The sequence below is a fragment of the Orbicella franksi genome, chromosome 4 (assembly GCF_964199315.1).
Source record: "Orbicella franksi chromosome 4, jaOrbFran1.1, whole genome shotgun sequence".
Taxonomy (NCBI): Eukaryota; Metazoa; Cnidaria; class Anthozoa; order Scleractinia; family Merulinidae; genus Orbicella; species Orbicella franksi.
Window position 1 is genome coordinate 21,677,950 of NC_138148.1, and position 17,491 is coordinate 21,695,440.

General features: G+C 39.1%; 1 protein-coding gene and 1 pseudogene across 7 annotated transcripts in view; both read left to right on the forward strand.

The window, feature by feature from the left end:
• Positions 1-17,491, forward strand: part of LOC145484910 (uncharacterized) — a 437,829-nt pseudogene that overhangs the window by 19,023 nt on the left and 401,315 nt on the right. The window lies entirely within an intron of this gene.
• LOC145484915 (synaptotagmin-16-like) overlaps positions 1-17,491 on the forward strand; it is a 51,671-nt gene that overhangs the window by 700 nt on the left and 33,480 nt on the right. For 2 of the 6 annotated variants that reach the window (XR_014049107.1, XM_081463541.1), the window contains exons 1-2: positions 167-2,251; positions 4,146-4,347. Coding sequence is in view for 4 of the 6 variants with exons in the window: in XM_081463541.1 (XP_081319667.1) it covers positions 1,373-2,251; positions 4,146-4,347 (1,081 nt within the window). In the remaining 2 variants the exon portion in view is untranslated. Of the gene's footprint in view, positions 1-165; positions 2,252-4,145; positions 6,155-6,194; positions 14,102-17,491 lie in introns of those variants that run through there. The other 4 variants (XR_014049108.1, XM_081463544.1, XM_081463542.1 and 1 more) reach the window with 4 other exon arrangements.

A 17,491-nucleotide genomic window follows, 5' to 3' on the forward strand; every position in this document is an offset into this window, starting at 1 on the left:
TCAAGTGACTTTCTTGGACAATTATCAAAATCATTGTCCAGGCAAAAGAACCAACTTTTTAATTTTTTAACTCAATAAGACACTGACAAAATTCTAGAATTTTGTTTGAAAAATTCCAAAAGTCTGAAAAAGTTTGGGTATTTTTATTAGCCTGTAAATAAAAATAAATTTGTCAATTTAAGTTGGCAATGTGGAAAATTGTTGAAAATAAGTTTTATTCCAGTCCCAAAGGAGCTATATTGTCTGGACTATTGCTTCTTCCAACAAGGAATCGTGCGAAATACTTGCCTTTTGCTCAAAGGACCGTAGGTTTTGGGGGAAGCAAGGGGCACGTGAAGTGTCTTGGTTAGTACCATTCTTGTGACGTTGTACACGCTCTATTTCTAGGTACCGTCAAGAACCTCGCTCCGGGCTCAGCTTCTTCCTCCTCGCTGATTTAATTTTGCGAATTGTGACAGGCCTCGAAAACACAAAGACTGATTAAAGATATTCACTAGTTTTAGTGAATATTTTTAATCCCGTCCATCCAGGAAAAAGCATTGGTTAATAACGATTATCTTAAAAAGTACTATCTTCTCTTAGCTCGAACAGACAGTTTTAGCTTTAGTTACACGATCCAAAACACAATCGGCGACGCTTTATAAGCTTTGTAGGGTATTAAATGTAAAATTCTTACACGTGGTACTGTAGAGAAAGAAAGAGAGGGTTTAGATTCCACTTACTCCCGGACTTATTGGAGTTTCCCAGCTATATGAAGAATTTTCCTTCTATTATCGATCTATAGCAAAACTGAACTGCCCTTCATATAATTGAAACAAATCAATGATCGATTTTCGATGTCACAGTACACTTTCTAATGAGGTAGTTAGCCGAGTGTGCAATGGTCTAAATTTGATGATAGTTTTAGTCCTACATTCCCAAATGCAGAAATAATATTGTAAATATTAGAATTTGTTACCTCAGAAGTGAGCGCGACAGGACGACTAAGTGACATTTTAACCGATGAAAAGGTCTGAAAACAACGGTGTTATCAAACCTTTTCTTTCGAAACGAATAGACTAAGTGGCTTGAATGATTTAACATGAGAAACTTGAACAAAATCCTCGTGCATACTTGCTGTAATGTCAAGAGTTAATCCGAGTTATCAGCTGACGAGTAAAGCTGCTCGTTTTTCCTTGAATTTGCTACCACCTGGCCTTGTTTTGATTCTTGTGATCGCACGCTTCGAAATAAATTATTCATGATCTTTGATCAAAGGACCTAATGACAACGATTCCCAATCTTGTGTGGTGGGGCGTAACATTTTAGTAACATGTGTAAAGTTTAGTCGATCTCATTCGCTGTTCTGTCGCTTTTTCAAGGCCAGTATGGGATGTACGTAGAGGAAACAAAATTGCGGAACCTTTTGCTTCGATTTTGTGCACGTTTATTTCAAAATTATTCAACTAATAGTTCGATTCTTCTTCACGTTTCAGTGCCAACCCCGGCCATCGTTTTTATGGCGGTTATTGGTGGTTGTTGCCTTCTGTTGCTAGTTTTATATCAGTGCTTGAAGGCTGGAATGTTTTTTAAGACCGAACCACCGGAAGAGAGACCGGAGGAGAAAGGATACGCGGAGCTCGGTGAACCGTATGGGACCGAAACAGACGATGATTATGTTGGGCCATCTTCAAAAGCAACAAGCCGAAGAAGTAGCTTTAATACAAGTGGGAGTAAGTCGGATGGTGAGCTTGCTCTCGGTGATAGTGCTTCAGTGTATGGTTACGGTAAATATTCCGACGGTGAATACAGTCCCGGCGCAAGACGGGCTGTGTCGGCTTATGGTGAAGCAATTGATATCGGCCATGAGGAATTTCTTTCAACTGCTGGAAGACTACAAGTTTCTGCAAGCTATGCCCCGACAGCAGAAAAGTTAGCGGTAACTGTAATCCGCGCTGAAGATGTGCCGACAAAGCAAAGAGGAGGCGCAGGCAGTGTCCAGGTTCGAGTCGTACTGCTACCTTCCAAGAAGCAACGTTTTAAAACAAAAGCAAAACCGGCAGCAAATCCGAACTTTCACGAAACATTCACTTTCAGTCGAGTTCCCCAAAGTGATTTGCATGAAAATGGTCTGAGGTTCAGACTATATGGTCACGAAAAACTCACAAGGGATAAACTGCTTGGCGAAATGACTATCAGTCTAACAGAATTCGACTTGGAAGGGGATGGAGAGGCGCTATGGCGAACGCTTACTCCAAGAAATGCTCTAAGTGTAAGTAGAAAGATTGAAATATATCTACATGCAGTACTCTATGTTTACCTTTTAAACTTCTTTGTTAAGAAAATATCTCAAAAGGCTCCTCGCTTATTTTAAATGAACATGACTTTTCTCGCAGGTTACTTGCCCCAGGAAAAAAAAAAACAAAAATAATACCCATGTATTCAGGTACAGCGAGTGCGGCGTTCTAAAATAATATGACGAGGAATGGTTTATTCGATGGATCATCTCGGTCCTCATTGTATTTCTGAACCTGCTTTATTACTGAACAAAGTGTGATGGAATACGAATATATTTTCATGGTATAGTCCATGAAGCTAGTATTTTCATAAAAAAATAGTTTATTTCCTTATTTTGGTACAAGATCAGTTGTCAACTGAATCTAAAGGAACACTGAACATTGTTGCGTGGTCATACAAATAGCCAGAGCGAAGTAAACTGTATGCAAATCCACGGTTGGCGATTTAATCAAGTGGAACCAATGAGAAGGTGGCATATTTAAAACATCTATTGTTCTATTGTTGGTGACATATGATCACTACAAAAGCACACGTCGGATTCTCGGGCAGAGCGTGGGTGCACTTTAAAACCTAATGAACCTGTAAACGTTTTTCATGGAGGCAAGCTATTTCTCTCAAATTTCTTACAAGGAGGATGAGAGTGTGCTTAAAATTTCAGTTTGTTCTACAAGAGCAAACACTGTAACAGTTTGTAAACTGAGGTGGAACTTTATTACAAGTGAATATATGAAAGATCATATATCTGAACTGCGGAGAAAGAGAAAGATATGAAGACATGATTGACTATTGAAGTTTTACACACAACTTAAAGCAGTTGTGAAATTTAAGCCTGAAAAAACTCACAACGTGACCAGCTCCCAGTTGGCTTTATAGCTCAGTTGGTAGAGCACTGCACCGGTATCGCAGAGGTCATGGGTTCGAATCCCGTTCAAGCCTGAATTTTTTTCAGGTTTTAATGTCACAACTGCTTAAGTTGTGTGTAAAACTGCGATGATCAATCATGTCTTCACATGGAACTTTGTTGTTCGTCATATAACGCCGGATTTCGTTAGACAGCAGGAGGAACTAGAATTAAAACAAAAGAGTTTGAAAATCCATCATTCGGTTGTTAGAGACTGGGATAACAGGTACCACTCTAACTTTTGGAATTTTCAACTACAAAATTGCGAAAAATAACTTTAATCATTAAACTGTAACGTTCATGTAACTTCATATAGTGCTTCTTCATATGAGCTGGTAACCGGGACGAATTTTGTTGTCATTTCAGCCCGGTCGACCGGGATGAAATTCCACAAACAAAACCAGAATGGTGGAACGTAAACTTGTATCATTCACGACTATTGTATCTTTGTGGACTCTTGTAACTTTACTTATAAAGTTAATTCGCCTACCTCTCATAGTGGAAACACATACAAGGCACAAATTACGCCAGTTTGGCTGCTATGTTGCGAAAGCGAAGCTATTTTGTCAAAAAGTTTCGTCCCGGTCACCTGGGCTGGAGTGTTCATATGGGAAAATTTTCATCCCGATTACCAATATCTCGGTCGCAAAAACCGAGATCTCGGTAGCCTTGCCAGTCCGGCTCATCTCATACGAACACGTGGAAAATTTTTGCGAAAAAAAAAGAGCGGCGAGGTGAGATCTGAAAAACCAGGCCAACCCGGTTGACCGGGCTCATATGAAGAGGCTTTTATAGTGCCCTAATCAATCACCCTTATTACACAATATACATTTAACATTTAACAAGGAAATTGAGAGCATTTTGTGCTATTACTTTTTAACAAGGGCATTCGTATGATCTGAATGACAAGTGAAAAGGTGCTAGTGCTGTTTTTCTTCTAACAAAGATCTTTGTTGCACTGTTGCAGAGTTCTGATTCCATGTACGATCTGTCAGATACTGGAAGCGTGAAGAGTGGTTCATATGGCTCAGTCTCTTCACTGGCAATGGCGCAAAGCGGGGCACCCGAGTTGCTCGTCTCGCTCTGCTATCAATCACTCACTGGTCGTTTAACTGTAGAAGTGCTTAAGGCGAGCAACCTTCGAAATGTCTCGATGCAACGCGCACCAGGTATAAGAAATCCTATCTTTTTCCTATTTTTGTATTAATTAACGGGTCATACGTTGTCTTTTAAAAATGTTTTGCACAAAGACAGAGGCAAATGACCAGACAAGTAGTTGAAAATATATACTCTTTTTTTTATAAGAGTTGGGTTTTCCAGCCCAGGCTAAATATTCCTATTTTTTGCCGATTTTAGGCTGAAAATATTTTTGTCAGTGTATATCCTTAGATTACAGGAATACATTTTCTGTCCAATTACTATCTGATAGAGTTGGAGTAATTTTGGAGCCAGACTGCAGACTGATACGACACACACAACTTCTTGCAGAGAAAAATGAAATATACGGCTAATGCTGTTTTTGTTGTTTTGTTTGTTTCGTTGCTTTTGCCATTTAGAGAAAGGAAGAATTTTATACGGTTTAGTAAAAAACATATAGTTGTATTTACAAATTTCAACGCACAAAATCATTCCTTTAAATTATTCTTAAACGTTCTTAAAATTCCGCAAAATTCAGCCTCGATTTTCTTATAAGACTGTGTGATATATGCTTATCAAAAGAAAAGAGTGTGCAAATTTATCAGTGTGAGACCTTCGGTCGTCTACTTAACTAATTGACGTCAGTTTTTTATGTGTCAGTCCTGTTATTGATGATAAATTGCGTCACAACATTGTCAAAGTGGCTGTGGAACCACGAGTCGCAGGCGAGTGGTTCCGCAGTAAAATTTGACAATGTTATGACGAGATTTATCGGACAGACGCATAAAAAACTGTCAATTTGTCTTTTCCAATAACAATACCCCCAAAAAGGGTCAAATGCCGGGAATAGATGAGGGGAAAAGACGCCGTAAACTTGCCGTAAACCGTAACCAAAGATAAGTGAATTTTATTCAAAATGACGCAAACATTGTCAATAGCTTTTCTCGCTTTTTGATTGGCTACTTAAAAAAGTTCATAAAATCTCATTGGTTAAAAAGTTAACAGTTTGACAGCTTGAAGCTTGAAAGCTTGCATAAATTAAACTTTTATCCGTCTGTACTCTTATTGATGATAAAAATGAGCCAATCAGCGCGCGAGAAATTAGACAGTTATTGTAAAAAATGGGTTACATGCAGCATGAACAAGACAATAACTATTATTGTTCCCTATTCTGGAACGACGGAGCGGGGAAGGGCTGATTGACGGAACGGCGGAATGGCTGGAAATTATTCCAAATTCTAAAAGATGGAACGGAAGAAAAAAACTTCTCCATTAATCATGCAAAACGAAGGACAAGAATTTAGGTGCATGTGCCTGCAAAAAACATGCGGAAGTGAGTCAATGGGAAACCTGAAGAGACCAAAGGGAAACGAAAACGTAATCCACCGACCAAGCGTTCGACTGGTGAGTTTAGGGCTAGGTGACGAAGCCTTCGTCCACATGGTTGATATGTTGTGGCAAATTAACCTTACATTCTCAAGTTTCAGATTCGGACAATATTCCACAAATCGAATAAAGTCTTTTCAATAATATTGTTTATGGAAAATTCCTTTTGACACTGTCCGCAACACACTGCCCGCCCTGATAAATACTGTGCAAATATGAGGGTGAATGGAAATGGTGTGCTCGGACACGATAAATTAGGTTGTAAGATAATTTTTATCAGTTTTCATGAAATTAAACAGCAGGTGAGCGTCCTACATTCACCATCTGATGATTATAAATACAGTGAAACCCACAGATAACAACTTAGATTTTTCCAGGTCAGCCCAAGAAGGTTCTCATATATATGATATTGAGGTTCTTTTCGAGTCGGCTTTGGTTAGCTTCTCATGTTAGGTCATGTTAGGTCATGTTAGGTCATGTTAGGTCATGTTAGGTCATGTTAATGCTGTTAGGTCATATTAATGCTGACTACAATCATGTTTTGATCTTTAACCACTAGGGACCAGTCCTAATCAGTAGTACAGTTTCCACTGCTATATACATTTTATTATTTTTTTGTTGTTTTTTGTTTTTTTCACTGCTATATACATGCTGTTTTATCGCCATTATCGCGACATTGCAAATGTGGTATTTTTGCATTTCCAATATTTATTTTAAGCTGGGCAAGCTGCCGTAGGCGTCCATTCTAACGAGAACTAATCTCGTAAGTGGCCAGTTCCAGTTACGGACAGCTTTTTCTCGTTTCGAGGGTGTCGGCTTAGTTACGAGGGCTTCCACTGTGATACATTCACACCAGATCTCCCGATTTATTCTAGGTTCTTTATGTTCTACACACTAGAGAAATCTGAAGACTCGCCTATTTCTCAACAGGTTCTTGTCAAGAGATCATTTTCTCTTGTTCTTATATAATGGGGGTTTAAATGGCGACATTTTAGACAACATGTTCTTAATCACCAAGGTCTCGATTGTAGGTGGGTTTTTTACTGTTTAAGGTTACTTTCTCACTGAGAGAATTTAAAGAAACCAGATAAGAGACCTTATATTCTGAACTGCACAAGTGCTTTCTTGCCTGATTAATGCCGCAAACTTGAACCATTACGTTGCAAATCAGGTACTTCATGTATTACATATGGTAACTAAATAAACAAGCGTGAAATAAAATAAGTAAGCCAGCGTGGATCAGATTTATTTGTCATCTTAAATTCTAGACATAACTGAGCGTCAGAACTGTAAACGCTGTTCTTTAAACGTAATAATTCAAAAAATAGAAAAATTAAATCTTAATCTAAGATTGAATCATCTTTATAACCTCTCACTTACATGTAGTAATAAATCACAAACGAATTCATCATATACGTAACGGACACAATTTTTCATTCACTAACAGATACATACGTGAAAGTCACTTTGTTGTCATCATCTGGCAAGCAAGTTGCAAAAAGTAAAACTACCATTAGGAAGAGCATGGCTGATCCTGAATACAATGAGAGTTTCATGTACGAAATATCTGAAAAAGATCTACAGTTGGTGACTTTGACAATCGCTGTTATTGCTATATCAAAGACAAGGAAGAAAAAAGAGCTGATAGGCTGGTTTTCCCTGGGAAAAAATTTTAGTGGGCAGGAAGAAATCAGACACTGGAACGACATGATTCAGGAAAAAGAACAAAACATTAATCGCTGGCACACTCTAGCAGATGCATAACAAGGACTGTCTGAAAATAATTAATAGTCTACACGATATTAGTTGGGCATTCAGGTTTAAAATAAAAAAATAATAATTGAACGAAGGCATGCTCGTAACACGCTAAGATGATTTGAAGCAAGTAAAACTACAGAATAAGTGAGCTATGGCACATTTTATCCTACGAGCAATATAATAACCTCTCGTATAACGATAAAAGTTCTTTCGATGAAAAATAAATAACTAAGCTAAATCATATATATTTGTGTTTTTATCATTTAAAATCTAATACTAAATTTATCCGGCAGTAACCTGTTTATAAGCGATGGCGAGTAGGTAGGTAGGTAGGTAGGAAGGTTTGGCCGTCGTATTTCACGTTTTCTAGAACACGCAGAATGTGGTCGTTCCATGTTGTTGTTTTGTAGAGAACGGCAAAAAAATGAACAAAGAATTATAGCGCACGCTTCCACAGCCATTGTACTTTTTGCCGTTGCCGTTGTAAAATAGCCAAATGAGCACAAAGCAAATGAAAGCCCAGCCAATCAAATTTCCCGCCATTTCGTCTCGATTAACTGCGAGAGAGTCGCTTGGGCTATCCACACATCGCACAAGTAACATCCTCGGAAGAACTGGGTACCATTTCTAAAAATAGCTTAGGAGGGATTACCTTGGGGAGAGGGCCTATATGGGAGATTCAATCTCTTTGATAATCTCTTGAGATTAGTCTAATTTGATTCTGCAGCGTTAGGCCAGCCTCGTTTCCCAGGTATGAGGTTGACTTAGGGCTTCCATTGGGGTTTGTTTAGGCAATTATAAACAGTCATCACAGCTTGATTTCACTAATAAATAGCTAAGTTTGTTACTTCCACTGTAAAAAGAAAAAGACCGTCAGTACGTCATGTTCAGTCTAGCCTGCGCAGCTCGGCGGTTTAAGCAATTGTTTAAAGCAATTTGAGCGCGAGCGCATAAAGCGGGGAAGCCGCGAAAACGAACCGCCTGCCCAGATTACCCGTATTTTTATTGCCGTCCCCTATTACACGTTTTGACAACCTGATGACAGGTTTTGTGGACCGTATTAACCCAGCCAATCAGAGCGTAGATCATAAGAGGAAACTTCCAACTTGACAAGGAAAAGCCACTTGATACTGTAGGGTCTACCAAAACAATACTATTGGATGCGATGTTTGCTCGATGGCGGCGAAGGGCAATACGCCGAAAAAGCCGAAGCGAAGCATTTCCGTCCGCCGCGCGCGAGAAAAAACCTCTGGTACCCAGGGCAGGGATCGAGAGAAGTGTAAACGATAATTGTAGACTTTGTTGGTTTTGAAACGTGATGTTAATTCAAGTGCAGATTTCACTGCGTCAACTTCTACTCGGCATTGGGCCATAGTTTCTCTATACACTGTTACTCGTCTATTCTATCAAGTCAAGTTCAGTGCGTGTGTAAACCAAAGTGAGTAATCTATTCCTTGTTTTTTATGGTTAGTTCTTAGGTTTTCTATTCTTATTCGTTTCGGTTACGTTTCCTTTTATCACCTATCAAATGGTCTGTATCGTTACTAAATCGGTTAGTTAGTTCGGAGCAACTTCAGAATACCCGGCCACTTTATTTACATGTGTCGGTGGGCTTTGAAGAACGAGGTATATAACAATAGTTGCTATTCTTATTCAATGAGATGCTAATAAGTGGCCGGGTATTCTGGAGTTTAGCCGTTAGTTCTGTATGCTCGGAATCGCGCTTGATTAGGTCCATATCTCCAATGTAGGGTTATTTTGCCATAAAAGTACCGTCCAAGTTACACACCGTGTAGCCTATTAATCGTTTTCCAGCCTTCCGTACGATCAGTATAAGTGCCGATTATGTTACACTTCCATGTTACGGACGTTATTGAGAATGCTAGCAATAGTTCCTTCATTTATGTTATTTTATCTTTATACTTCGGTATGTTAGTTACGTTAGCTTCTATTTTCGTTATTGTATTTCAGTTCGAACCAGCATACGGTTTACATCATACGACTTACGGCTAAGCTTACGGCACGCGGTTTATTTCTACCTTCGTCTTGGCACGTGATTCATTTCATTTGAGTTTGTATGGAACATTGATCTCTGTCAATTAAACTTTGTTTACATCGTAGTCAGAAGTTCTTGTCGAGTTCGTTTTAACACTACGCACTGCTCTACGCATGTGATTACTTGGATTTTTGGCCTGCTATATTCTGTCCGTGTAATTCACAGACTTTGTTCATGTTGTTGTCCGCTCAAGATCAAATTCAGATCAAACATTTCCACCCAAAACTTTTTCAAGGTCTCTAACCGTGAAGGATTTCAAAATGACATTTTTTGTCAGAAATCTGCTCGAAAATTAGTCTAGCAATGGAAAGATCAGTCAATTTACGTGATCGTGTCTGCCATGCCTGTGCACATAAATAAGAAACTCTTTTGAGCTGTGTAATTTTATCTACTCGAGCCTGCAGAAAGAGAAGCGAGCCGCGATCGAAGTTTCTCATGATTCCAGCAGATGCAAGCGTCTATTGCCTACGATCCCCCGGGCGGCGGGGGGAGTACTACTCCCTTATATGGGCTATATAGGTGTGTGCGGCCCCAAAGGGTAGGGTTTTTCAGCCGTTTTGGTCACAAATAAGGTATCGATCTGCCCATTTTGGTCTTAAATAGGGTATGGTTTTTGTACTCTAGTCTTGAATTAGGTATGTTTTTAAGAAGAAGCTACTATTTCATAAGACCATAAACAAAAGCCCTTCAAAAATTATGTTTAGGGCAACTGTATCAGAGGGTATCGAACTTTTTGGCTGGTCATAAATAGGGTAGGGAAAATGTCAGACTTTTGTCATAAAAAGGGTAAAGGTTTTGGGAAACGGACTGCACATCCCAACCAAATTTTTCTGGGAGTAGCCCCCACCCGTGGCTACAACCGTTTCGTCGCCAAAAAGGACATAAAACATCAGACGACAATTCCATTTCTGTGAAGTTCAGTGACAATATTTCTGAAATTTGGTCGCCGATGATTTAACAGCGAAATAACAATGATACTGGTTCTCGTAGACGACAATTCTTGTCTGGCGAGCGCAAACACGGTAAAAATCATGCTTTTGCTAAAGCCTGTCGGGCAAAACGGCCATCACATCTCTCCCACGAAGCAAATTGTTTACGGCTGTTTCTTGCTCATGTTTGAGAATGAACAATTTCGCGATCTTCGTCAACATCGAAATTAGTTTGTCAAATCGAATACAGCGATCAACGTTGATGTTACCACAGGTAGCCCAAGCTTATGAGAAGCTCAATTTTTTGCAGACCTCTGTAATGTCACGTAATTTGCGTGATTTGCATGTTTACAAGCGTTTGTATGGGGGGAGAAATAGAGCCGAAAATTGCGAAAAATTACTGTTGAATTTTAATAAAATTTGCTTACCTGAAAAATGAAAGATAGAGCAAACGGTGGAACTATAACTCGATAGAAACGCGACAAATCTGCTAGAAAACCACACAGAATGCGAAAGAACCACCATTGGGGTTCAGGTAAGCAATTTTTATTAAAATCTAACAGTAATTTTTCGCAATTTTCGGCTCTATTTCTCTTCCCATACAAAACCAAACCAATACAAACCCTTGCAAATCACGCAAATTACGTGACAATACAGAGGTCAACAAAAAATTTAGCTTTTCATATAGCTTGGGCTACCTGTGATGTTACTACTAAACAGGGAACAGATTAACCCTTTTTTGCGCAACATACGGCTCTCCATACATTTGCATGTCTGCTGATCCTAGAAGTATCATGCCGATTTGAAAAATTAACGCAACGTTACTACAATCGACCATTACCAGTCCACAAAATGTCCGCAGAGCATGATCAGAATGCATGCCGGGAAGGGTTTCTTCGCCTCACGCGCGGGAAAACTTGGCGGTCGATGCAAGACTTATTTTATCACTCTAAAACCAGTTCTCGCTTTCTAAACTTTGACCTCGGTAACGCTTGGCAAATGGGCAACAACTCACGAGAGGGGTTTTTCTTGGGCAAGAGCTACTCTTGGGCTTTGCTACCTGGATCGATCTGACTAGCTCGATGGTACGTTGGAAAACTTCAGAGCGCGTTTTTGCGTCTTAAAAACGTGTTCTCAACCACCAGGCAGTCATGCAAGTTACTTTAAAATAACACTTCTAATATCAGTTGACAGAGCTCTAACGCATTGCATCCCTCCTTTGGCGCTCGATCGATTTCACCCGTGTGCCCACGTCACAATAAGCGATGAAAACAATATGTTCCCGGATGCGCCTGTCTTTACGAGGAAGACAGCTAAGATACTGAGGGATTTGACTTCGAACACTATGAACAGAAGCTACATCTACGCATCGTACTGGCATTGAACACCGCCATTGTTGCTTCAGAGAGAACTATCTTAACCCGGACAGATTTTCTTCCAACAACGTGCAAACGAGTGAAAAAAAGTCCAGGTCAGTGTTTAAAATACAATTTGCAGTCAACTTACCAAGAATGAGGCCCTTCTGTTTCCCGTTGAACAAATTAACTCTTAAAGACACGCCCAGGAAAAGCCGGTTGTTTTTCATACGTTATATCTCGAAAATAAAGCGAAATCCAGCGAAAAAATTCAGGACTACTCTATTTAGTTAAAGACCACATGCAAAATTTCAGGCCCTTTTCAGTCACTTAGCATGGTTTTGCATCGAGCCATTCAGTTATTCCATGAGCACGCGTAGGATGCGTAGGATATGTAATAGTAATTCTAAATTGGACCAAGTGGAGTACAATTTAGGGAGTAATTATATAGCTGCATCAAAATCCAATATTGCCAACAGATCTATTTTTTATTAATTTTTGCCAACTGTCCAAATTTAAAAGAAACTGGATAGTTTTTGCTGAAACGTTTAGTTTAGCTTTGAACAAACTGTCCAATTTGAGAAAATCTGGATACCTTTCATCAACCAATCAAATGTCATGATAAATAAACGAACTGAGTATTGGCCAATCGGGTTGCAGCTATTATCACAGCCATCAAACGTCAACCAGCGATGGTAGCTCGCTAAGTTTTATTATATTTTGATAATGGTGGAATTTCCCACCTTTTCTCTCCACCTTTTTGATGTCTCAAACTTTCAATTGGAGTCTTCAGGTGGGTTTGCAGAGATAGATGGTACTGATTTACTCGAGATGAGGGAGAAAAATCACAACTAGAACGCTTAAAGAAGCATAAAAACCTGGGTTAAAGTGCTTGACCTGAGGCATGCTGAGCCACAGGCGGCCCAAGCTCTCAATGTTATCCTTTTTTTTTTTTCCTTTTTATGCGCACGTTCAGGCTAACGTGACATATGGCATGTACTATTACATAACGACCGAATTTGACCACGCGAAACATGACTCCCGCCTTGCAGCATATGGAGGTGTTGTGTTACAACGGTTTGAATTTATAAAGGTTTGTATGGGAATGCAACGGCTTTGCTTGAAAAGCCAATTATTCTTATATTTTGTGAATAAAATCTACTTACCCAGTTGCTGTGTTGTATTCTTTGTTGTTTGCCAGCTCCTCGGGCCGATCTAACGCGATTTCGGCGAGTTATCGTTCTGTGGGTTTCCGCTACTAAAAGAAAGACAAGGCCGGACACTGATTTCCGGAGTGCCCGCCGCTCGAAGCGAATAAATCCACTGAAAATAACCCTGCCGGCTCAATTCCTCCGTAGAATCGAAGAAGAAATGTTGAAGTTCCATGTCAGTTCACTCGCTACGCGATTCCGTCCACAACGCCTTCGCAACGATACATTTATTTCGAGATTGTTTCGCTCGTAAACTCGAAAACAGCCGCGTCACAAAAGTTAGGACACTTTCGCGGTGTTGGGTAACTATAATTAGTCCGACCGGGGGTAGTCAGCAACGATTTGTCAACGGTCAAACCAAAATGCTCCCCGGGTAACCGGGCACTCCCTTTATGGGTTTGACAACTAAAGCACGAGGGTACCCGGGGAGCATTTTGGCTTGACCGTTGACAAATCGTTGCTGACTACCCCCGGTCGGACTAATTATAGTTACCCAACACCGCGAAAGTGTCCTAACTTTTGTGACGCGGCTGTTTTCGAGTTTACGAGCGAAGCAATCTCGAAATAAATGTATCGTTGCGAAGGCGTTGTGGACGGAATCACGTAGCGAGTGAACTGATATGGAACTTCAACATCTCTTCTTCGATTCTACGGAGGAATTGAGCCGGCAGGGTTATTTTCAGTGGATTTATTCGCTTCGAGCGGCGGGCACTCCGGAAATCAGTGTCCGGCCTTGTCTTTCTTTTAGTAGCGGAAACCCACAGAACGATAACTCGCCGAAATCGCGTTAGATCGGCCCGAGGAGCTGGCAAACAACAAAGAATACAACACAGCAACTGGGTAAGTAGATTTTATTCACAAAATATAAGAATAATTGGCTTTTCAAGCAAAGCCGTTGCATTCCCATACAAACCTTTATAAATTCAAACCGTTGCAACACAACACCTCCATATGCTGCAAGGCGGGAGTCATGTTTCGCGTGGTCAAATTCGGTCGTTATGTAATAGTACATGCCATATGTCACGTTAGCCTGAACGTTCGCATAAAAAGGAAAAAAAAAGGATAACATTAAGAGCTTGGGCCGCCTGTGGCTGAGCGAAGCGAAGTGAGAAAGGTTGAGGAGATATTCCCGAAGACGAGCTTGGCCACGTTCTTTGCCAATTTTATGTAGAGTTAAGACAGCAAAATGGAGATGAATACGAGCCAGATAGCCTTGTTGTTATGCAAGGCTTCTTAGACCGCCATCTAAATAAATAAATAAAGTGTCTTTATTGTTCAAAAGATAAAATTACGTATCTTATGTTACATTTAAAAATAACAATGTTAATGGGCTACAATATGTCTCTAAATAAGATAGATATTTACATAGAAACAAATACAAAAATCGAGTACAAAAAGTACACTATTTACAAAACTACATTGTACTTAAAAACTATCCTATTAAAGAATGTATTCTTGAAACGGTCCGAGTGAATGGCGGGCATTCACTCGGCGGGCATAAAATACAACGGCAAAAGTTACAGCATACTACGAGTCTGTTAGTTCGCCATGTTCATCTGTTTTTGGATGCTATATAATTAATAGGTAATAGGACTACATGCTTGTCCAATTTGAAAATAATTGGATTCAAAAAATTCCTCGGACTGCCAAATTGAACTCGGCCTACGGCCTCGTCCAATTTGGCAGTCCTCAGAATTTTTCTCATCCAATTATTTTCAAATTGGACCGGCGTCGACAAAATCTGGATCGGATCGGACCGGATCACGGATCGGATCACGGACCGGATCACGGACTGGATCACGGATCGGATTACGGATCGGATCACGGATCGGATCAAGGAAAAAAATTCAAAATTTTGTTGAGTAAATTGCACTAGAGTGACTACTATGAGCAGAACGTTTTATTTAATTCAGGTGTGATATTCCTTTATTCTTTTATAATATCAAGCCAACTGGGAGCTGGTCACAGATGAATTTTTTTCAGGCTGTTGGGTTTTGATTGCGATGATCAATCATGTCTTCATATCTTTCTCCGCAGTTCAGATAAATGATATTTCGTGTATTAACTTGCATCAAAGGTAAACTGTCATAAAACGAGTCAGTATGGTAATAATAGGATGAACGTATGAATAGAAATACAAAAACCAAAAACAATAAAAAATCAAACACCTGATGATTTCAAACAATTTCCGTTTTTGAGACAAGTCTATACTTTTACAAGATGTGAGTTTGGAATACGATACTTCGCACTGGAATAAAACGAAACAAACCATTTGTATTTCAAGGAAATATAGCTGTTTTACAAAAAATTCTAGGAATAACATCGATAGTGTGAACGATAACGTAACCCGAGAATAAACAACATTTTAGGAGTTACGTCACGATTTTTAGAGTTATTTTTAGGGTCGTAAAGAGTTGCTTTTAAATAGAATAAAACATTAAAATGATCGTGTTCTAGGATAGAAAACACTTAAGAGGCAAGAACAAATCAAAACGGAATGAGGATCGTTAAGGATGGCAAAGATTAACGGGGATTGCAAATGACGAACTTGAAAAACTGGGCTAGTTTTTTCAAGATGTGCAAATTGTGACGTAGCTCCTTCAAAGCAAGTCATGTCCTTAAGCTTTTGTACGTAAGTTTTCTCATTAACTGTAACGCCAACTGTAACGCTCATATCTGACACGAAAATGTAGCCGAGAATTAGCCACTGATAACAATTTCAAAAACGAGAATGGGAGGTTCACGCAAGCTTCGAGCCAACTAACGTTCAAATATAACTACATCTGCCTGTTCATTACAATTTAAATTTGTCGTAAATTAGGCGCTTATGTGGCTTTTTAAATGAGCTCTTGTCATTCTCTGTAATTAACATGTCATTGCGTCAAATTCGGGATTCTTATTTTCATTTAACATATTTTAGTTTTCCACTTTTATTTTTATTATTATCTTATAAACGGTTTGATTTTTGTTTTTGATTTTTTTTCTTTAAAACTTTGTTGTTTTTTTTCTGTGATCCGATCCGTGATCCGATCCGTGATCCGAACCGTGATCCGATCCGTGATCCGATCCGGTCCGATCCAGGTTCTGTCGACGCCGAAATTGGACAGCATGTAGTCCTATTACACATACTAATCATGCAAGTAATTTCAAAATCGGATGAGTGCGAATTGTGGAGCCAATTTGAAACTACAAGCACAATTACTCCCTGAATTGTACGACACAAGGTCCAATTACTAATTGATCGTATCTATAACAAATTTCGAAATTAAAAATGTCTTATGAGAACTTCTTTTAAGCAAAAACGTCTGTAGCGCTTTTCCTAAGTTTTGAAAACTGAACAAAACATTGCAAAGGAAGCCATTGGGTATTCAATTACAGGTATCCCATTACAAAAAGTTGAAATTGAACACCTGTGATCCCATCACCCATGTGATTGCGCTTTGATTACGCGACAAATAGGCGTGCAGAGATCCAATCATTATCAAGAGTTTTGTTTTAGATATGATTAGATAATAGATAGCCAATGAGGCACATAACTCTGAGTTGGCTGTCATCTCATATCCAACAAGTGCGAGGGGAACAATGATTTTATTTTGATAAAAAAGTTAATGAACAGGAATTATGAACACATTTAAAAATGTGTTCATAAAATGTAGAAAATTCACATCAAGTAAAATTAAAAATGCCCCCAAAATTATGTGTATACTTACCATATTTGTAGAGCATGATGTGATCGCTCACATTCCATGATGGCTAAGCCAATGAAAACTCTTGAATTGTATTATCCAATGATCCAGTTTTTAAAAACACTAATATATCTAATAGATTTAGCCAAGCCTAAAAGCAGAGTTCCTGATTATATAAACTAAATGTGATTTTGAGACAGCGATACTGCAATAATTATTTATCATATAGACTGGAAAATACACTACTCATAAAATTCATACAAAACTAAATCTGAGACTCAGTGGCATGTTTTCCATATCCTCACTAGTGAAGATATCGATTACTTCACTGATATTATGTTTGACCCTTAAACTGTACTTAAATTTGCTGGTGTGTGATCGAAACTCCTCAAAGTCTTCAGCAATCTTCAGTTATCTTTGGTAATCTTCAGAAATTTTTGGAAATTGTTCAAAAACATTTGTGTGGCCTTCAGCCAAGTTTTGGAGAATCTTCAGAAATCCTTGGATAGTGGAATAATACATGGTCGCTGGTAGATTTGGAATATCTCTTCTTGTGTTCAACTGTATATCTCACTCGAAGAGATATTCGATATCTACTCACGTCCATGAAGATATCAAAGAGATATTTGATATCTACTTGCGTCCATTATCCTCTATATATCGGCGGCTAGTTGGGAGAAAATTTAACCTCGTATTAGGCTCTGTTGCTTCACGACTACTCCCAACATGAGAAAATATTTTCTCCCTATTAGCCGCCAATATATTGCGGTATCGCAGTCTCAAAATCACATTTAG